The 23,696-nt window shown below is 32.5% G+C and overlaps 1 protein-coding gene across 4 annotated transcripts in view; it reads left to right on the top strand.

Moving 5' to 3' along the window:
* The window catches only part of RB1CC1 (RB1 inducible coiled-coil 1), an 89,286-nt gene extending 67,398 nt beyond the window's left edge, over positions 1-21,888 (top strand). For 3 of the 4 annotated variants that reach the window (XM_081070977.1, XM_081070974.1, XM_081070975.1), the window contains exons 19-24: positions 10,364-10,418; positions 11,413-11,460; positions 14,115-14,173; positions 16,061-16,197; positions 19,196-19,266; positions 20,501-21,888. In XM_081070977.1, the coding sequence (XP_080927103.1) occupies positions 10,364-10,418; positions 11,413-11,460; positions 14,115-14,173; positions 16,061-16,197; positions 19,196-19,266; positions 20,501-20,578 (448 nt within the window). In that variant the 3' untranslated portion in view covers positions 20,579-21,888. The remainder of the gene's footprint in view (positions 1-10,363; positions 10,419-11,412; positions 11,461-14,114; positions 14,174-16,060; positions 16,198-19,195; positions 19,267-20,500) is intronic. The other variant, XM_081070976.1, reaches the window with a different exon arrangement.
* The last annotated feature ends 1,808 nt before the right edge of the window (positions 21,889-23,696 follow it).

The raw sequence follows: 23,696 nt of genomic DNA, 5'->3' as shown, positions 1-23,696 counted from the left end.
ATGGGCCAGTGAGCTGTGCCCTCCACAACTAGATTGAAGGCAACAAGCTGCCACTGAGCTGCCAGAGGGGTGGCCGGATAGCTTAGTTGGTTAGAGTGCGAACTGTCAACAACAAGGTTGCTGGTTTAATTCCCGCATGGGATGGTGGGCTGTGCCCCTGCTAAGATTGAAAACGGTGACTGGACTTGGAGCTGAGCTGTGCCTTCCACAACTAGATTGAAGGAGATTGACTTGGAGCTGAAGGGCCCTGGAGAAACACACTGTTCCTCAATATTCCCCAATTAAAAAAAAATTTTTTTTAAGTGATAGAGAATTTATTGTAATGTGATTAAGATACACAAGGAAAATAACAAAAAAATAAATAAGCCACCTAAAACAAAAGGTCTTAAAAAGTTAAAGAGGAAATTTCATATATAGGGAGGGCACAGTTCACCATAAGCAATTAATTGTTAATTTATAGTTGCTTAAAAATGTGTGTGAAAAAAATGGTTTAAAACTAAAATGATAACTCTTTAGGGCCACAGTTAAGTTAGGGCCCTTCTTTTTTTCAGGGAACAATGAAGTAAAAAATAAAGCAATAGAAAAACAGTTAAGAAAATTAACTACATAACACATCAACAAAGGAAGTCTCAGAGTTCTAAATATTGATATAATTCAGGCCACTAAACATTAGCAATAATATTAAAAGTAACAAAAAAATACACTCACACACACACACACACATACACACACACACATATATATTCTTGGGACATGGAATATAGCATAAGGAAGATAGTGGTATTGTAACAGTTATATAAGATGTCAGATGGGTATTGTAATAGTTATATAAGATGTCAGATAGGTAGTAGCTTTGTGAGGGGTTATCACTCTGAGGGATGTAAATGTCTAACTGTTATTTTGCTTTGTACACTTGAAACTAATAAAAAGTAAAAATAAGAGTTTATATACATCAGGAAATTTGAATACCTATATATTTGTATCTATACATATAGCTTGATAGAAAAATGGAAATTGAATTATTCAAGACTAAACAGAAGTATCAAAAAGGAGGGATATTTTCAAGGTGATTCACTGGGAGAACTATATAACCTCAAGTACATTTATTAAAAATGAAATTAATAAAAATAAATGAGCTGTGATATGAGCTCACAGCTGTGAAATGAGCTGTGAAATGAGCTCAATAAATGAGCTTAATATGATTAAGTAAAAAGGTACAAATTTATGGAATGAATAGAATCATAACCACAAGTATGGTTTTAAAAATTACAGAGATTAGGATATAGGTTAATCTCACTTGTGAATATAGATGTGAAAAATCCGAAAGATAATTTTACCATATTTAATAACCATGGAGAAGAACATGATATAGTCAACTTGACTCAGTAGAGTATTTCAGGAATGTAATAATAATAGTTTAACATTAGAACATCTCTCAATGTAACCATATTCAATGATCATATGAAAAAGATTATATGATCATCTCAGTAGATAGAGAAATGGTAATTGACAAAATTCCAGGGCCCGTTAATTAAAAATAATACTTAAACAAACAAACAAAAAAAACTTAGCAAACCAGGAATAGAGGAGAACTTGCTTAATTTGAAAGTATATATGAGACACTTACAGCAAGTATTATATTTAATGTTGAAACATTTAGAAGCATTTTCCATAATTTAGGAAGAATGCAAACATGCCAGATGTCACCATCACTATTCAACAAGAATAACAAAATTGGCAAGTAAAGCCTGAACTGTCATTTCAAGATAATATCCTTTTCAAACCACAAAGACTAACAAAACTATTAGAACTAATAAGCCACAAATAAGAGTATAGGTCATAGTATGTCAAAAAAAGAGCAGTTTGCATATTTACCAGCAGAAGCTAATTTGAATATATATATATATATATATATATATATATATATATATATATATATATATAAAGATCCCAATAAATATTTAAGGAAATGATTTGTTAGTAATGAATTTAACAAAAAATATGCAAGACCCTTTTGGAGAAAACTATAGAATTTTATGAAAGATACTAAAAGGCCTGAAAGTTAAAGATGGATGGAAATATGGTATTGTAAAGATACCATTTTCTCATCAGATTTCTTCAGTTATTTAATCTACACCCAATTAAAATTTCAGCAGGCTGTTAGGTAAAATCTGCTATTGGATACTAAAATTCATATAGAAAAATAAATGTGTGAAAATAGTTTATAACATTTTCAAAAAATAACAGTAAGTAGGAATTTATCCTGTTAAGATAATAGTCTTAAGTTATACAGATAGTAATTAATTCAGCATATTTTTGGTACAGTCACAGGCAGATAGATTACTAGAATTGGTAGTCTTGAAATAAATCCATGGGTGTATGAAAATATATTTATAGTATTTTAAAGCAGTTTGGAAAAAGAAATGGGACATTGGAGTAATTGGTTACCCATGGTTAGAGAGTAAGCCCATATTTTACATTATATACCAAAAATATTGCACACGTATTAAAGACTATAAAAAAAAAAATTATCCTCTGGAATTTCTTAAAATAGGAGACTATACTGAATGTGGAGTAGGGAAGTACAAGGAAAAGACTAATAAATGTTACATAAAAATTTAAAACTTGAGTACAATAGAAGATATCAGAGAACACAAAAGATTAGTGATTAGTATTTTTAACAAATGATAGATAAAAGTATTGAACATTTAAATAACACGAAATCTTCCCAATCTTTTCCAAAAAATTGAAGAGAACTCTTCCCAACTCATTCTTTGAGGCCAGTATTATGCTGATACCAAAATCAAAGAAGTGTATCTCAAAAAAGAATCTCTCTCTCTCTTTCTCTCCTTCTAAGAACACAAGGAAAATTAATTTTACTACTATTATTCCTATTTTTTTTTAAATTAATTTCAAGTGTACAAAACAATATAGTGTTTAGGCACTTACCTCACGACACAAGGACAATTTTTATTTTAATGCATATGTTTAGTTCCTTGATTGTGATGGTGTCATGGATGTATGCACATGTCCAAACTCATCAAGATGTATACATTAAATGTGCAGTTTTTGCATATCAGTTAAACCTCAATAGAGCTAAAACGAAAAACGAAAAAAGCTAGGGTTAGTAATTGCAAACTGGGTCTTTTCCTGATTGCTTGTTGCGTGTGCTAGATTTCTGCTGTTTCAACCTAGTTTAGAAACCCCACTTAATTTTCTATTTGTGTTTCTAAAGTTGCAGAAAAACTGTTCATTTTAGAAAACTTAGAAACCATAGGTTAGCACAGTCATCTTTAAATTCTTTCTCTAAACAAGCAACATCCAAATTACTATTAAACTTAGAAATTAAAATCTTGGGACCCATGTTGTCCTACTGAATCAGAAACTCCACATCAATAAATTCATTTCTACTATATTAAGAAAATATCTCATAACTATAGATGCAGATATTATCAGCATACTAATAAACAATCCAGCAATGTACAAAAGGGATTCTTATTGGATTCTTTCCAGAATTGCAAGGTTGGTGTATCATCCAAAAATCAGTTTATATAATAAACCATGTCAGTATCAATGGATGAAGAAAAAGCATCTGACAAAACACAACAGCCTTTCATTATAAACACATTCAGCAAACTAGGAATTGAAGAGAACATCCTCAGCCTAATAAAAGGCATCTGTGAAAACCTACAACTAAGGTCATACTCAGTGGTGAAAGACGGAATGCTTTTCCCAAGAAACCAAGAAAAAGAAGATGGTCCTCTCCCGCTACTGGTACTCAGTATTGCACTTGAGGTGCTATGAAGGGCACTTAGGCAAGTAAAAGAAACTATAGGCATCTAGATTGGAAAGGTAGAAGTAAAACTACCTCTGTTTCATATATATCTCTATATCATACATAACATGATCTTATATAGAGACAATCCTAAAGATTCCACTAAAAATCTATTGGAACTGATAAACTAATTCAGTAAGGTTGCACAATACAAGACCAGTATATAAAAATCTATTGTCTACCAACCCATCCAAAAATGAAATTAAGAAAACAAATTCCATTTATGATAACATCAAATAGAGAATACTTAGGAATAAGTTTAACAAAAGAAGATCAAATCTTGTACACTGCAGATTACAAAACATTGATTCAAGAAATTAAAGAAGACCTAGAAAGACATCTCCTGTTCATTAATTTGAAGACTTAATCTTGTTAAAATGGCAGTACTCCCCAAATTGATGTGCAAATTCAACACAATTTCTGTTGAACATGCCCTTTAAAGCACAAATGGACAAACTGATCCTAAAAATTCATATGGAAATGACAAAGAACCCAACATAACCAAAACAATTTTGAAAGTGAAGAATGAAGTTGCCAACACACCTTTATTTCAAAAATTAATACAGTGCTAGGGTAATCAAGATAGTGGTGCTAGACACACACGCTCGCACGCACACACACACTTGAGAGCCCTGAAAATATTTATTGTCAGTTGAACTCTTGCATTATACCAAGGATAAGACAATTCAATAGGAAATAATAGCCTTTTCAACAAATGGTGCTGTGACAGCTGGCTGTGCAAAAGAATTAATTGGATCTTGTCTTCACCATATAATAAAAATTAACTTACAATGGATCATGGACTTAAATGTAAAAGATGAAATTACAAAACTCTTACAGGAGTAAATCTTTGTCACTTTACATTAGGCAAAGCCTCTTCCTACAAAAACCAACATTTAGAAAACACAATTCCTGCCTTTAGTCAAGTTGCTTAAAATATAATTGAGCAATTGTAGAAGAATTTAAAAGCCTACTTACAGCAAATAGCACAGAAATACAAAGAATCATTAAGAGACAACTTTGAACAGTTAGAAGCCACCAAGTTGGGTAACCTAGAAGAAATGATACATTCCTAGAAACATACAACCTTTCAAGACCAAATCATGAAGAAACAAAATCTGAACAGACCAATAACAGACTGGTAAGTAAGGAGATTGGATTGGTAATCAAAAACCTCCCAGTAGGGCTTCCAAATTCCGGACATTTTGGGACCTTTGGGAATCAAGAACAGGAAATCGTATTTCCCAAGAATTCCAGAAATAATCTTTTTTATTTAATTTTCGTTGATAATCTGTAATAATGGCTGTAATAGTAAATGTTAATAAACAGAAAAGCTGTAGAAAAGGTGGGGCAACCGGGGTTCATGGCCCCGGGCGCAGTCTTTCAGAGGTTTCGAGACACTCCTATATGTGAAAGGTCGATGCAAAACTTGAGTAAATAAAATTTCCTAAATGAAGGTCGACCGGAATTTCATGACTAGTGTATCTCTTGCCCTGAGTACTAAACAGAGGTCACCATGGTATCATTTTGGCTAGGTTTCTGTTACATTTCAGATTTTCTCAAAATAGAAACAATGTAATTAATACAAACTTTATTTAACCAAACCATATAGTATGCAGTGAGTTTTTACATATTACACAATGTATTAACATTCCCAATCTCATTTAAATATTTTATTTATTAAATTAAACATTAATAGAAAACAAAAGCAAATAGTATTCATTTGAAAATTTAAAAAATACTTAAAATATTTTTTATTTGTCATTTTAAAAATGACACTTTAAGAAACATAGAGCATTAATTGCCCGATGAGACAATCATGATCTTTGCTTTGTAACAAATATACTTGATGTGGAAAAATTTCTTTCATTTTCTGTAGACATTGGTCAAATTCTTATGAGTGAGTCTAAAAGCATCTTCAAGTTGGGACTGAGAGAATGCGTTGCTTCATATAAGCTCATTTCCTTCCTTAGAGAAGCAAATATTTTGTCTGCATGCATAGGGCTAGGCTTTGATGTCAAAATTGATACTGCTTTAGTCAATTCACACGTCAGATCAGATTCTGCTTTAATGTCAGAAGTCTCTGTAAGGAAATCCTTTATTTCTACTCTTGGAACTTCTGCTATAAATGTTCCTTTAAAAAGTCTTTCCATTAATGACTTCGCCAGTTGTGCAATTTCATTCTTACTTGACAAGGCAAAAAATTCTTCCTCTTCCATCTCTTCCATAGACAACTAACATCGCTCAATTACTTTGTGAGAGACACAAGATCTCTATTTCTACTTTTAACCAATTCACATTTTGTTTCCTTTAAAAGCATTAAGAAAAACTTAAGAAAGATCTATATTGTGCAGTGAATATTTATAGCTAAAAAGTGTTACAAAACATTATGATATGAATTGGAAATTATTGTAATATTGGAATAAAATATTAGCAGTGCAAGTTGTTTTTAAATAGACTGACTTACCCATAGTAGCTGAGAGCCAAGAACACTCACATACATCACAGTTGTCAGCCGCAAACAAACTGATCGAATGTGGTTGGTAGTATCAGCCATCACTTTGTGGAAACGATTCATCGTGGAGAACAGAAAACAGTTTGTATTTACACAGAGAAATATTTATTTTCACAGCCGAGGATTTGACTACAATGTCATATTAAGGTAAACTACCTTAGATTTCCTTAGTTAGTTCACCTGAAGATGACTTTGTAGTCAAGTTCTAGGTTGTGAAAATAAATATATTTCTGTGTAAATACAAACTGTTTTCTGTTCTCCATGATCAATCATGCTCGATTTACAAGAGCTGAAATTAGCTAGTTATGTGATAGATAGCGATAAATAGGAAAAATGTCTAAGAGGTACATTGTGAGCAGTACGTTTATTTCCCATTGTGGGTATTACTGGGTTCAAGGAGCCTATTTTCCTGATTTCCCGGCCAACTTTTCTCGGGATTCAGGAAAAGGAAAGCAAAAAAAATTCCCGTGAACGGGTGGGAACCTCCCAGCAAAGAAAAGTCCAGCACCAAATGTTCTTCCAAACATTATTTAAAGAACTAATACCAAACTTCTGAAAGACTTCCAAAACAAAGAGGAAGTAACACTACCAAACTTATTTTATGAGGCCAGCAATACCCTGATACCAAAACCTGACAAGGACACTTATTATAGACCATTATCCCTGATGAACATAGATGCAGTAATCTTCAACTTCACATTATCCAACTGAATTCAACTTTAATGGTTCAACACCTACAAATCAATGTGATTAGGGTTTTTAGGTGGATTCCCGCCCATTCTCAGGAATTTTTTTTGCTTTTCTGTTTCCAAATCCCAAGAAAAGTTGGTAGGGAAATCCGGAAAATTGGCTCCTTGAACCCAGGTGGTTGGTAATATTGGCTGTCACTTTGTGTAAACGATTCATTGGAGAGAACAGAAAGCAGTTTATATCTCGGGATTTGGGAACGGGAAAGTGAAGAAAATTCCTGAGAATGGGCGGGAATTCCCACCTGGAAACCTTAAGTATGATATATCACATTAACAAAATGAAAGACAAAAATCATACAGTCATCTCGATAGATGGAGAAAAAAGCATTTGGCAAACTTCAACATCACCATAGTGTATGTACTGGAAGTCCTAACCAGAGCAGTTCAGCAAGAAAAGTAAATAAAAGGCATCCAAATAGAAAAGGAAGATATAAAAGTATTCCTTTATAGATAACATGACATTACATATAGAAAACTCTATAAAGACTCCACCAAAAGCTATTAGAACTAGTATATGCATTCAGTAAATTTGTAAGATACAAAATTAATACACAGAAATCAGTTGTGTTTGTATTTACTAACAGTGAGCTATCAGAAAGAGAATTTAAGGAAAAATCCCATTTACAATTGCATCAGAAAGAATAAAATACTTAGGAATAAATTTTAGGAGGTGAAAGATCTGTACACTGAAAACTATAAGACGTTGATGAAAGAAAATGAAGAAGACAAATAAATGGAAAGGTATCCCCATGTTCGTGGATTATAAGAATTAGCATTATTAAAATGTCCATATTATCAAAAGCAATATACAGATTCAGTCCAATCCCTATCAAAATTCCAATGGCATTTTTCATAGAAGAAGGAAAAAGCAATCCTAAAATTCATATGAAATTATAAAAGACCCTGAATTGCCAAAGTAGTCTTGAGCAAGAACAAAGCTGGAGGCATCAGACTTCCTGATTCCAAACTATATTACAAGGTTCTAGTACTCAAGCAGTATGGGATTGACATAAAAACAGACATGTAGTTCAGTGGAACAGAATAGAGAGCCCAGAAATAAACCTGTGCTTGTGTGGTCAACTATATTTGATAAGGGAGCCAAGAATACTTAGTGAGGAAAGGACAGTTTCTCCAATAAATGGTGTTGGGAAAACTGAATAGCCACATATAAAACAATGAAACAGGGCACCTATTTTACACCATACATAAAAACAACTCAAAATGAATTAAAGACTTGAATGTAGGACTTGAAACCATAAGATTTGTAGAAGATATATGGGATGAGCTTCTTGACATTGGTTTTGGCCATGGCTTTTTAAATTTTACACAGAAAGCAAAAGCAACAAAAAATAAACAAGAGGGACTACATCAAACTGTAAAAAGCTCCTGCACAGCAAAGGGAAAACCATCAACAAAATGCAAAGTCAACCTGTGGAATGAAAAACAATATTTATAAATTATATACTTGATAAATTGTTAATGTCCAAAATATGTAAAGAACTAACACAACCAAAAAAAAAAAACAAAAAAAACACCCACAAAAAAGCTTAATTTAAAAAAAGTGAGCTAAGGACCTGAATAGACATTTTCCCAAAAAAGACATACCATTTGCCCAAGCACATGAAAAATGTGCTCAACATCACTAATCAGGAAAATACAAATCCAAACCACAATGAGATATTAATCACCTCAAACCTGTTGTGTGTTATCAAAAAGGCAAAATATAAATCAAACAAGAACTTTCATAATGAGATATCACCTCATATCTATTAAGAGTGGCTGTTATTCAAAAAGACAATAGCAAATGCTGACAAGGATGTAGAGAAAAGAGAACCCTTGTACATTCTTGGTAGGAACGAAAACTGGTACAGCCACTGGAAAACAATATGTAGAAAACAATATGAAGGTTCCTCAAGAAATTAAGAATAGAACTACCGTGTGATCCAACAATCACATCTCTGGGTGTATATCCAAAGGAAATGAAGCCATTATCTTAAAGAGGATGTCCATGTTCACTGCAGCATTATTCACAATAGCCAAGATATGGGAATATCCTAAGTGTTCGTTAATGGACGAATGGAGTAAGAAAATGGTTGTGTGTGTGTGTGTGTGTGTGTGTGTGTGTGTGTGTGTGTGTGTGTGTGTGTGTGTGTGTGTGTGTGTGTGTGTGTGTGTGTGTGTGTGTGTGTGTGTGTGTGTGTGTGTGTAGTAATGAATTATTATTTAGCCCTGAGAAAGAAGGAAATCCTCCATTTTGCAGCAGTGTGGGTGAACCTGGAGGGCATTACAAGTACTGCATGGTGTTTGTTCCTGATAGTATGTGGAATCTTTAAAAAGGGGCAGGAGAGACAAAATCATAGAAACAGAGTAGAAAAAGTGGTTGCCAGGTGCTGTGGTTGGTGGAGTGGGGAGAAGAGGTTGATAAAAGGATGCAAACTTTCATTTATAAGATCTGAGGATCTAATGTATAGCATCGTGACTATAGATGATACCACTGTATTTCGGTCAGAAAATAGAACCTCAGTGTTGTCTCCCCCCACAAAAAAGGTGTAATTAACTTGAAGGAGGGGACTCCTTTCACCTTGTATACATATATCAAACCATCACATTGTACACTTTAAATATCTTATAATTTTATTTGTCAGTTATGTCTCAATAAAAAAATTAAAAGCTACACACTTTTTCTTTTTTTATTTTTTATTTAGTTTTTGAATATTTTAGTGTGATGGGCAAATTAACACATGGCATAGTGACTAGCACATTATAGCCACTTATTAATACTTTCAAAGTCCTTATTGAGATTTGGTTTATTGTAAACTGAAGCTTAGTCCTGCTCACTCAAGGGCATGAGGCATTCTGTTCTGTTTTTAGTTTGTATGAAGCCACCCAAGAACTACTGCTGCTTTATCAGTAACATGGGTTCACCCACACATAGGAAGAAGAGTGGTTCTTAATCCCTGAAAAAAACAAAACAAAAAAACAAAACAAAAAAACACCTTGGAATTTAAAAGACATTATCCTAGAAAAATGCATACACAGATATTTTACTTATGATTTCAAAAGGTTTATAGGTCTAAGTTCGGGGCCTCTGGTACTATATACATCACTGAAATGTACCCTAACTTAAACATGCTGCTTTTTAAAATTTAGAACAGACCCTTAATTTTAAAGTGCTCTAGCAGTAGTTAAATTTCTAAAATTTATTGAAGAATGTAAAGGCTAGAATTTGAAAGACTTACACTAAAATAAATCAATCTCTCTTAGAGAAAATATCCATGTGCTATCTGAAGAAAAACAAAGGATAATGCTGTTAGAACGAGTAAGTAATTTTTTTTCTTCAAGTACAATGTTTAATATGATCAGGGGATGCAATTAAATATGCTGAAAAATACTCTATTTGTGTTTATAAATTAGATCATTTTTTGTGGTTACTATTTTGAGAAGTGGCCAAACAGTTGGCACTATTATTTCAGACCTCTTATTTGTCATATCTTCCCAATAAATGAAGTCTTCATCAGAGGAAAAGATTAGTGGTCTTTATAAAATGAATATGTGGAGTAATGGTTTCATTCAGTAATAGCTGAGAATTCATTAAAATGTAAGTATGAATTTTACATGTTTCAAAAACAGCATTAAATACTAGAATTGGGCAAAAGTGGAATATGTGAATAATGAAAAAATTGTTTTTTATAGAGATTAATTGAAATGAGCAGGGAAAAACTTGGCAGTAATGGATTTCCTTCCAGTTATACTATTAGATAATATGTAATACTGATTCAAATTTAACATATCTTTGTTCATAGACCACTTCTCATTCCATAAGCTTTTAAGATTTTCAACATTTTTTCTTTTTGCTTTTTACATGCTTAATTGTCTGATAAGAATCTAGTCAAAATGGTTCCACTTTGTGTGCTAGCATGCATTTTTTTATGTTCACCTACATCAGAATCAACTGGAGTATATGCTGTAACTGCAGGTTTCTTCTCTTAGAGCAGACTTCCTAGCAGAGTCTTTTGAGACAGAGCTCAGATATTAACTGCATATTTACAAGATCTACAAGTGATAAGATTCTAATGTATATTAAACTTAGAGAACCGTTGGCTTAGGTAAATGTACTAAAATTTTTCTAATTACCTTTTAAGCCAGTAAATAAGTAAAGCAGTTGGAAAGGATCCATGAAAAAGAATTTCCCCACTAACCTTTCATACTAGAACCAAGCATTAATCTGAAGATTAATAAAATTTTGACAGTCATTATGTTAAATTTGAGTAGGTACAAAGATAAACCACAGGTCTCTTTTTTTTGCCCTACAGACATTGCAATTGAAAGAAGAAGAAAACAAGCGGTTAAATCAAAGACTGGTAAGTTTTTTCTTTCCCAATTGACCTTAACATTTAAAAATGTTTTACATTGTATTTCATTATGAAGATCTACTATCAAAAAGATGTATGGTTTGATTAATTTATTTTTAGTTTTAGTTGAACCATTTTGGTCATTGAATACTAGTGATTCTTAGAGTGATGACTTCAGGTCAGAGGTACCCTCTGTGACTGGACCTGACCAAGTGGACTGTCTACCTGATACAATTTTAGAAGTGAACAAAATCAAGACTGTGTTTTCTGATTATTAATAATCTATAATCTCTTAGGGCTTCATAATTACGTGTGTAACATCAAGTTAGGGTTCTTCATTAATTCAGTAAATAAGTTAGAGCTACTCTTTATAGCTCTTTATAACCCTTTTGAAGACTAACATGTTTGCTCAAGTGTGAATAATTAATACATTATATCCTTTTACGAGTTATTTTTTTTTGTTTTTAAACTGAAGGTGTTTGAACCTGACACCTTTCATGAGGCACCTTGTATAGTCTGCTGAATTACCTTGGCTTTACTCTAACCTGTGAATATAACCAAGTACTTGAACAGACATTTTTTACATTCAACCTTATGTATTTTAATAATTAGTTCATTTTTCAAATTCTACTAGTTTCAGTTTACAAGGTGATAGGAACAGTTGAAGGCCTTGTCTTGTAGGGAAACATCTGCTTTCTTTTGTATGCCTTTCTTAATGTGAACAGCAAAAATTAACATATTAATTTTGTAGTGATTTGATTGTCAGTCCTTAATTTATTTCCAAAATAATCTTAAGGTATTTGATATTTCTATAAGTAGAACAAACTGTTTTTCAAAAAGTTTTAGAAGAGTTGCCTATCGCAGACATCACTGAATATTGTGTTATGCAGTATCCCCAATAGAATATAAGCTCTATTTGGCGAGGGTTTTAGTCAGTTTTATTCACTGCTGTAGTCCTAGCACCTAGAATAAATAGTAACTGGTACAATACCCAGTAAATGCTTGGGAAATTTTTATGAATGAAAGAATTTTCCCGTTAGATCCAGAGTACCCCATTCCTACCCAGAGAGGTGTCTCAATGGAAATCATACTTTCATATCGATTTATAACTGTATTTACATAGTGTTTTCTCAAATCTAAACCCTCATTTATAATCAAATTATGAAAACTTAAGCTTTTTAAAAAAATTTAAAATTGAATATGTTCTGAAAAATGGGTGGTGAAACTTATCATCACTGGCAGCATATACCCAGTTGGATGATTTTGATAGTCAGTTGCTATACACTTTTAGGCCTTTCTATTCTTGTTGTTCTTTTCTTTCTGTTTTATTTTTAAACTAGCTGAAACCACTGCATTGTTCTAGATAGTGTTCAGAGGGAAATGGAAGAAATTCTGAACATCAAAATTAGACTTAATAAACAGAGAAATCCATTTATCTTTTGTTGATTTCTATGACTAAGGCCTTGGGCCCACTTCATTCAGGAAGTATAAGTGTGCTTTCGCTAATTTAGTACTTGCTCAGCATAGTGAGTTGTTTTGTTTGTTTGTTTGTTTTTTTAATTAAAGTTTATTGGGGTGACAATTGTTAGCAGTTACATAGATTTCAGGTGTACATTTCTGTAATACATCATCTATATATCTCACATTGTGTGTTCACCACCTAGTCAGTTCTCTTTCCATTACTATGTATTTGATCCCCTTTACCCTCATCTACCATCCCCCTCTCCCCTTACCGTCTGGTAACCACTAAACTCGTGTCTGTATCTATGAGTTTTTGTTTCTTCATTTGTTTGTCTTGTTCTTTTGTTGTTTTCAGTTTTATATACCTCATATCAGTGAAATCATATGGTTCTCGACTTTTTCTGTCTGACTTATTTCACTCAGCATTATCATCTCAAGATCCATCCATGTTGTCGCAAATGGTACTATTTCATCTTTTCTTATAGCCGAATAGTATTCCATTGTGTATATATACCTCAATTTCTTGATCCATTCATCTATTGAAGGACACGTCGGTTGTTTCCATGTCTTGGCCACTGTAAATAAAGCTGCAGTGAACATTGGAGCACATATGTCTTTATGGATAAATGTTTTCAGATTTTTTGACTAGATACCCAGGAGAGGGAAACTAAGGCCTTATAAGTGAGAGAGGAGGGATTTTATCAACTCACAAAACTTTATTCTCCCACCCTCATTTCAACCAAGGTAATATTGTATTTTTGTTTTTCCTGGTTAGATGTCAGGCTTTTGAATAAGGTTTTCCTAAGAGTTTTTTTTTTGCTTATTCTTTTGCCAAAAGGAAAGATTTGAAATCAATGTTAGAATTTTCAAACTCTTCTCAAAAAAAGTCAATCACTTTTCCGTGATATTTTTAAGATTAAATATGTAATTGTAAATAAAATATGATTCTATATTCAGTTTTTAATCTAGCCAAATTTGATTTAGAATATAACATAAAGTTAAAATGCAGGTAAATTTGTTGGCTGAAAGTAATTGTTGAAGGAAAAGAATTATATTATGAACCATATAAGTTTGGACTCTTAAAAGCTGGGACACAGATGTGAATATGTGTAACACTGAAATAAATTTTTGCAGTAAGGACCTATTAAATACATATACTGCTTTAATTATATAAGCTTTATGAACTGTTCATTTATTTTTAGATGTCTCAGAGTATGTCTTCCGTATCCTCAAGGCATTCTGAAAAGATAGCTATTAGAGAGTAAGTATTTCATTTGTATTTTGTATTTTTTTCCTGTGAAAAAATTTATTCAACTGAATAATATTGAATTGTTAAAAGTATTTCAGTGGCTACAATCCTTCAGGTATAGGTTTACTGAGCTGAGTGTTTTGTATTCATTGGCAGTGAAAAAATTTTATTGAAAAGCAAGATTTTTTGAAAATTATTATTTCTGGTAACATTAGGATTACATTGGAAGTCATTCCTATTACAGCTTTAATTATCATTTACACGTAAGTATTCCCAAAGCCTTTTTGATTCTAGTTTATTTTTCAGTTGGTGCCACCTCCTTTAAATTCCACTTGTTGCCTTAGTCTTTTTTTATTTTAGATAGTAGAGTATTGATTTTTTTCAGTTGCAATGTTTTCTCACTTTTTTCAGACTTTATTTCATTGACTTGCTAAAAATTAGTAATACACTATTAAATTGATGGAATAATTTAATAGACAATCTTCATGGACCAAATTACCCCATAGTAATATGTTGGTTTTGGTGTCTGCTTTTTGAAAGGAGGGACTCTGGAATAATAAAGAAAAGCAATTGTTAGTAGATCATGAATACTGGTCAGTCTCCTATACCTACTTGTCAGTACTGATACAAAACTCAGTGAACCAAATATTTTTAAAAGACCATTTTGTCTGGAATAGGTTTGTCGACCAAATTTTTTGGTTGTCAAATATTGCTGGTTACTTTAGCTTCTCATTAGAATTTTACCTTTTCTCAGTGATTTGAAAGGGTGGTATCTGTCTTTACCTACCAGCTTATGTCAAATCAAGTCAGTTTATGGTCTTTCAAATATTAGAGAGAGATGTGCTTAAAACAACAAAATCAAAAACGTCTCATAGAGGCCCCATCTACCTTTTTAAAAGGTACTAGCTTTTGGTGTTTAGCCAAAGAAGTGCCTACCACATCTTGTTAGGTAGGCAGTAGATATTTGTAGGGTAAACAATTAATGAATAAAAGTCTGTTATCATTAAAAGCTTCGCCAATAATTTTGATAATTTATCAGGTAAAGGACCTACTAAATGAAATTAAATTGACAACTAAGGAATCCAAAATTAACTTTCAAGGCCTATTGATATTCTGAACATTTCTGAAAAAGACTCTGAAGAGACAGACACCACTTAAAGCATGTAGGCTGTACCAGTTCTTTCTTCCTTACTCCCTTCTTTCAGGCCTTCACCCTAAATTCCCATTGACTTCTTTAAACCTAATTAAGAACATGAACCTAGCTCATGTTTTTCTTTCAAACTGGAGAGCCCTATAATTGGAAACTGGAGAAACAGAATATAATAATTTCCTTGTCACTGTGATTATAAATATGCTTGCTCCCTCAGAATTTATGTTTCTTGCAAAATGAAAGGTTAAGATGAGTATCTTCTTCCTATGATTAGATGAATTATACTACACTTGATCTTAGCCAAAAGGCCGAGAAGCCTTTTGATTAGATGATTAGATGAATTATAGTGGGTGTTTTTCTCCCCTTATCCAAGCATTTTTTTGTTCTTTTAAACAGTAGGTAGTATTAGAAATATTATTTATAAAAACTTTTAGTCTCTGACAGTCATTGGCATCATGCTTTGAACATCTATGTATGACCAGCATTCTCATTAAGAGCTGGGTAGAGTAAAAAAATATAAATACATACATATATATATGTGTGTATATATATACACATATATATATGTGTGTGTGTATATGTATATACATACACACGTATATCTTGTAAATGTGAAAATTAATATTGCGTTGATATTTCAATATAGTTGAACATATTTCAATATAGTTGAACATGAATATATTCTTAAAGTTTTCAGGGAAGGGTGATAGTAACATTTTAGGGCAATAAAATAACATTCCTTTATTCAGTTTTCAGGTGGGAGATTTGGTACTTATCATCCTAGATGAACGCCACGACAATTATGTATTATTTACTGTTAGTCCAACCTTATATTTTCTGCATTCAGAGTCTCTGCCTGCCCTGGATCTCAAACCAGGTGAGGGTGGTAAGTGTCATATCCATAACTAAAATAATAAACCTGGAGTGGACAGAATATATTAAAGATTTTTCTCCCCTGTTATCTAATTGTATTAGAATTAAAGCACTAAGAGGGAACTCTATTTAATCTCTTTTTTGTTTTTTATAAAATTTGCATTATCCAGATTATTTTCCTGGATTCTATTGACAATACAAAACTAGAGTGTAGCTAATGTGATTAGTCAAATATCTCACACCCTAGCAATAGCAGAATTAAATTTTCAGTTTTCATATAAATACAAATTATTTAAGCTTACATGCTCTTTTGTTTATAAAAGCATTACTCTTTTTTTGGCAAAAAAAAAAAAAGTTTTCTTTTAAGTTGCAAAATGTCTTTTCACGCTTATCCCATGTTTCTACCTTGTTTTTCATTAATTTGTCAATACTTCATTTTTTAAAAAAAAGGCAATAAGCAAAATTGCAATGTCTATTATTTATTACTTTTTAAAAATATCTACCACACTTAAATAATTTGCAGTTTTACTGACTGCTTTATTAATTATGAGCTGCAACTATGGCCCAGTGATTCATGGGTCTGATGTACTGTTTTCTCCAATCAGGTATAAATCATCTAAAGTAATTTCTAAACTACTTAATAGTCTAACCTAAAATCAGGTTCAAAATAAATGGCTCTTTGCTGCCACAAGCTGTTTACATCCCTTTCCCATGTATCTCTTTTCCTTCCTCAAAACAGAAGATGAAGGAGAGGGGGTTATTTATTCAGTGACCTGCTTACTATCACTATACTGACCATTATTAATATTAAGAAATAATTTCCTTTGTCAGCCCGATGTAGTTGCCAAGCCATTTAGGGAGGGAACAATAGGAGATATCTATCTATCTGTCTATTATCTATCTCTATATCTATCTCTATATCTATCTATCTGTGTCTATCTATCTATCTATCTATCTATCTACCTACCTACCTACCTATCTACTTTTCTCACTCTGACATTGATTCTCTTTTAATGATGTGTGATACTTGTCTTCAGGTCCAGCTCCTTCTATTCCCGGTTCTATGACAGGCTTTTGTTTACTTTTAGAAACCATTCTCTGTGTTTCTGTATGGCTATATGCTGCTTGGCTGTTTTCCTCCTCATCCTATTCCTACTCTCTCATTTGTTTCTGTTTGCTTTCTTTTCTCCTAGACTCAAAAAATACAAAATTTCAGGTGAAATTGTGTTAGGACATAGTTTTCACATTTCGTGGTAGTTCTTCCTGTGGTTTTAACTAACTGTTTCTGGATATATGCTGAGCAGTGGGCCATGATTTCTTTTTACCTTAAAAGCCCATGGGGAAAAAATGTTCACTGTTTGGAAGGAAAGTTTGCAGTATTGGGCTCATAGAACAGTGGTGAAATAATCGTCCAGTGAACAGGAGCCTCACATGTGCTGGGTATCTTCTCATCTTCATCCTCAGCTGGTCCCAGAGTGAGATCATATACTTAGGTGAAAGTGTGCATATAAAGATGTAAACAACATTAGAACAAAAAAGTGATAGGACAAAAGATCCCCCACCCTGTGCCTTTTTATTCTTATTACTTTTTAAAATTACTTTAGATCTTTGAAGAATTAAAAAAGACCAGAATTGATATCCTGGGATACTTCATCTAAATAGGATTATTTTAAAAAACAAGAACATATGTCCATTTAGATTGCTGTTCCATTTAGAATGATAACCTGACCTGGTCAAATATTAATTCCTGAACTAAGCCAATGTCATGTGATTACTCCATCATGGCTGTTGGTGGTGGATTATATACAATGTCCATAGATACGTACATATGATCATGAAAAATGGAAGATAAGCTTACAACTTACTGGTTTTATACCTTGAAAACATTGAACTTGATACATTTTTCTGTCAACAGTGCCAATGCAGTTTTCTTCTTGTGGGTTTTTGTTTTTCATTTGTTTAAACTTTTTACTTGAAATGATTTTTAAATTTTACCAGAAAGTTGCATAATAAGTACAGTACAAAAAAAAAAAACCACCGTATACCTTTGCCCAGGTTCGCCTCTTGTTGACATTTGCCCCATTTGCATTATCTCTACATGTGTATGTCTTCCAGTTTTAGATGATTCTTTCCAGAAATTATGACTTGTCTAAAATTCTATATTAGTGTTCAGAGTACTTTCAGTATCCTCTCTCTGGTCGAGGGACTTTTTTATCTTTCTATCACATGACAATGTCTATGTTTATTTCTGATGGTTTATTCAGGATGTCTTTCATTTATATCTTGCCAAATTGTGTTTATGGATTAAAAATCAATTCTGTCTTCTGAGGAATCTCAAAAGCTTTAGCCTACACATATAATTTATTGGCTGAATACTTTTGAAGTCAACTTTTTTATGACAACTTTTCTTCTGATGAATTTAAAGAGAATGAGTATTTACCTCTTCTAGACTTGGCTTCTGAACTCTTGTCATTTATTGTGTACCAACTTTGTTCACACTGCCATGCCAAGCACTGTGGAGTACAGATGTGAGAAAGATGCATGTAGTTCCTGCCCGTGAGCACTGGTGTTACAGCCATTGCCCCTCGAAAAGCAGTGCTTTGCTTGAACCTAGAAAATAAATTGTTTTCTACATAACTTGGCTTTCAGAAATGGACAAGGTCATCTTTGTTAGCACTTTTGGTAGATGGCAGTGTTGAGCTGATTTAGAATACCTAGATTTATTTGTTCATGATTTGTACTTAGATTATTTGTATTTCTTGAATTTTGTTAGTTCTGTGATTTGACTTACCACCTATATTTAAGGAGTAAATAAAGCCAAAATTACTGGTTGAAAAGTAAAACGAATTCAGCTTTGTTTTGTAAATTGTCACATACTTTCATGATTTCAGCAGTTGTAATAGTCTTTCACGCTTGAGAATTTCATTAATCTGTCTTGATTCTGGAAGTTATGTTTTCATGAGTAGTTGTAACTGTACTTTCAAAAAGAAACTAACAATTTGATTCAATAGCTTCAGGTGCATCTAGAAGACCCTGGGTACTTGGAAAAGTAATGGAAAAGGAATACTGTCAAGCCAAAAAGGTAAAAGTTACATCAGATGATACAAACCTAGGAATTAGAAGATTTTGAACTGCTTTATATAGAAATCTTTAATATAAAGTGCTCTCTTTGGCCTTTTTGCTCACTTGAATTAGACTTTGATGAGTGAGTTTAATGAGTGTGAGTTTGAACCCACAATTTTATAAGTATTTATATTATTTATCTTTAGATGGTAGGGGTAAATTACCAAGAATTCATTGACCTATACAGGAAAATTACTACAGGTGTTCTATAACTGTTGGTATTTGTGTTTTCATGTGCGAGAAAAGAATACAGCATTCCTGGTGATTAAAAATGAATCTATTTGTAGATAGAGTTGATGTTTTCATATTTTCATTAGGCTGCCCCCATTGAAGAAAGATAATGTAAAATATTTGATGCCTAATATTGCACCTGACTGTAATGTCAGCAATGCCAATGCAATAGAATTAGTGAAATCTAGTGAACGTTGTTTAGCTCACTGCAATACCAGGCTCTTCTGCTCCAAAACACTAATAAAATTGTCGGAACCTGCCGACGAGTCGAAAGGTCCCTGGAAGGGGGAGTGGGAATGTAAAAAGAGACACACACACATATGATGATGCGGCCGGTCTCCAGTGATGCTGGAGCGCTGATTTAATTTTCTTCACCAATTTATATCCTTTGGGTACATGCAGTTTAACATTCACTGGCTTATGTTATCTTACAGAGAGTAAATTTCTAACTTCAAAGAAACTACAGAGTCACTACAAAACTCCCCAAAGTAACTAACATATGAAAGAGACTACCATTTGTCCTGATAGCCACCAGTTATCTGTGTCTGGGAAACCAGCCAATTCCATCTCATTCCTTAGCAACTTGCAAACATTCAAGGTTCTTTACAGAGATAATTGCCTTAGAAGCCGAGACAAGTTAACTATATACTAGCCAGCTCACAAGATTCCTGAGAAACAAGAAATCATGGTTCCCCACATAAAATGTAAACCATGTAGTATTAAAGTTTTTTTGATACTTAAATTAATGACATATGGCTCACTTTGTACTATATTCTTTGTACTATATTCTTCCATCAATATTAGGGGCTCAGTATATTCTCACCTGGTGAGGGGTAGATCTTGTATAGTTTGATAAAAACACCCCCCACCCTCATACTCTAGCATTGAGTAGTGTGATAGGATGGTACCTATGTAATTTGGTTTAATCCTTTAAGTGATTCCCTTTTTTCTTTCCTTCTTAGGCACAAAACAGATTTAAAGTTCCTTTGGGGACAAAGTTTTACAGAGTGAAAGCTGTGTCGTGGAATAAGAAAGTATAACTCATGAGAGAAATTAATAACATTCTGTGACATTTTTCTGGTTTGTCCTACAGTGCTCATTCATCACTCCAAAAACAGCAGGTCATCCTTTTATACAAAAGTCAGCATGACAATGTACTTTATTGGTGTACATCGTATGCTTTTTAACTGGCTACATTTTAGGAACAATAAATTCATCAAAACCCTTGGCTGAATTAAAATGGTTTTGGTTTTGTTTTGTTTTTAACCCAAGTAACTAGAAATGCGGACCAAACAAGTTCATTTTCTCAAAGGGCGTATCTTGTGCATTGTGGCTTATGATTAGCCATATTAATTGCCTGTTACATATACATTAGCTTGAACTTAGATATTAAATGTTAGTTATTACCAGCATTTGTCCTTTTGTGAAATCAATATCAGAAAACTTGCACTCTTTAACACATTCTTTATAAAATGTATAAATTCTTCAAAACTATTTAAAAAGGAGTGTTGCATGCAGATAATCATAATTTTGAGTTTGCCTCTGTAGGTTACTAAAGCAAATTTTTTCATTTATTTTTTTAAATGCCCTTTGATGTTTCAAAACAAAAAGGAATTTAACTTGATTGCCTCATTTTAAGATCAGCCATAATTAGCAATTTTCAAAAGCAGTTTCAACAAATGGGTTACCTGGGTTCTAAAGGGAGGAGTCTGTGCTATTGACAGTTTCAATGCAGCACTGAAATCTTCCCAACGTCGTTATTATTCTGTTTAGAATAATCATATTGATGAAATCATAATTCGTGGTTCCGTTTCAGAAAAAAACATATTCATTGTACATTAACCATTTAGAGGTCATTTAATAACAAAATATTGTATTGTAAAAGACATGTAGAATTTTAAAACAATAAAGATTTGAACCTGTAAATGTGTGTGCCTTTTAAAGAAGGATACTTTCTTAACATATTTGAGTGATTGCTGGGATGTGGGAAAACCTTGTTCTGTATTATATCAAAAGAAACATGTTTCTTACAAAAATGTTCTTTAATTATATACTATGTAACAGAGTAAAACAGTGTTACTTGGAATAGAATTGTGTAAACTAGATCTTTAGACAAATTGCTGTGGTGCAAAGGTATTTAAGTAAGTTGGATGAGACTTGTTTCAGGTTTATTGTTAGAGAACAATAATAAAATGATTTTTTTTTCAGAAAAATATTTAATTTCTTCATAAAAATAAGTTAAATATTTTTTTAAATATGTATATCTAATAGTACAGAAAATGGAATAAACACCATAGTGTATAGAAAACTGAATTTGACAACATATTAATGAATAAATGAATGAACTTCACATGTTTCTATTTAATCCTTCCATGACATCTTAATACAAAGAATACCAAAGCACTAAATTACTTTATATACAGAGTGGTTTCATTAAGCAGATTTGGTTGGGTCTAAACGAATCAGCCAGGTGGGCTGTTTTTACTTAATTGGTGCCCTTCAAATTTATTATGTGGTTTGTGCTGTGAAATTGTATTGGGCTGACACATGACATCAAATCCATTGTCTACTGTTGCTCTTTAATGCTGGATTTTGTTGCTTATAGTTTTTCTTATATCCATCCTGTCAATGTTCACAGACAGTTTTATAAAGCAAAAAGAAAACACAATTTTCTTTGTTAAAAAGAGGAAGGAAAATGAAACCTGGAAATCAAAACTCATCAATTGAGTTGTTACCTCTGGTCAGTGTCACAGGCTTTGACATCAGAATATCTGAGTTCCAGTTCTAGATCTAACTTTAACTTTGGGCAAGTTGCATAAACTCTGAACCCGTTTTCTCATCTATAAAATGGTGTTATAATAGTACCAACCCACAGAGTTTTGAAAATTAATTGATATGTAAAGATATCTTCACAAGGCCTGTGAATTGACTATTCAAACTCTAATAGAAATGTACTTTTCTTTTTTACAAGAAGGAATACTTAAATCACATTTTACTGCAGGTAAACTTTAAGCATACATGTTATGTGGATAGTTTTATTTATTTTGGCAAATGTACCTGGATATACTAAGAACAAAATGAACAAAAATTATTTAAACTTTTTTTTTAATAAAATTATGCTGTAAAAATAAATTAGTATGTCCTTAAACTCCTGTCAGTTTTGCCACCTAGAGGTAATTTTACTTTTTTAGCATTTTTATCTTATTTGCCTTATTATATGACTATACTGCTGTTTCTTGATAAAAATCAGTTTACATTGTCTATTTACTTTCTCATGATGAAGATTTAATTATTTCGTAAGAACTTTGTCTGCTCTTTCATATATAGTATACAGTATGTTCTGTTCTAGTTGGTTCATTAACACTTATATTATAATGACAATATTGCCTGCTGAGCTAAATCCTGAACTAGGGCATTTCCTTTCTTGTATAGCCCATAGTCTTTATTTGGAGCTTTTCTTGTTTTATTTTTTGTTTGTTTTTTTCTCTCCTTTGCTATTATTTAATTACCTTAGCTTTAATCTTTTCAAATGCTGCTTCATATTTTGTTCTATCAAGTCACATTTTCTCACAGACCTCATTTTGGAACCATTAGCTCTTCTTCAAACTGATTTGGTTGCTCTCTAAGCCCACTATATCATATTCTAAAAATATAAAGTAATATTAACATTTTTGTTAGAAAGCCATTGTTTTTTGGGCTTTTGCTGGAGCTTATGATCAGGTAACTTTCTAGGAAAGAAACAGTGGGAGATAAATTATCTGAATCTTTGCAAATTTAATAGCTCACCCTTGACAGTTTAATTAAATATAGAATTTTTCAGAAAGCAGTCCATTGTTTTAGCATCCAGGTTATTGTGGAAACTAATGCCATTCTGTTTGTTCTATGATAGATTAAATGTTTTTCACCCCATCTTTGTGCTCCTGAGAAATCTTTGGGAGTTTTTTAGACCTAGAAGTATAAAATGGCACTGTACTCTCTTGCAGTTCCCAATCTCCTTTCTTGCTGCTAGGCAATCAGTGAACCTTTTCAACTTAAGGATGCCTGTGCTATAACACTGGAGAAAAATTTTTAAAATTTTTTGTTTTCTCCTCAAACTCTTATTGTATAATGGGTGATCAAACAATATGGTGAATGTTTAAATAAAAAATAATGTATAGT

Source organism: Rhinolophus hipposideros, assembly GCF_964194185.1.
Source record: "Rhinolophus hipposideros genome assembly, chromosome: 13".
NCBI classification, from domain to species: Eukaryota; Metazoa; Chordata; class Mammalia; order Chiroptera; family Rhinolophidae; genus Rhinolophus; species Rhinolophus hipposideros.
The sequence above is the reverse complement of the archived record's forward strand: the minus strand, read 5'-3'. Positions and strand labels throughout refer to the sequence as shown.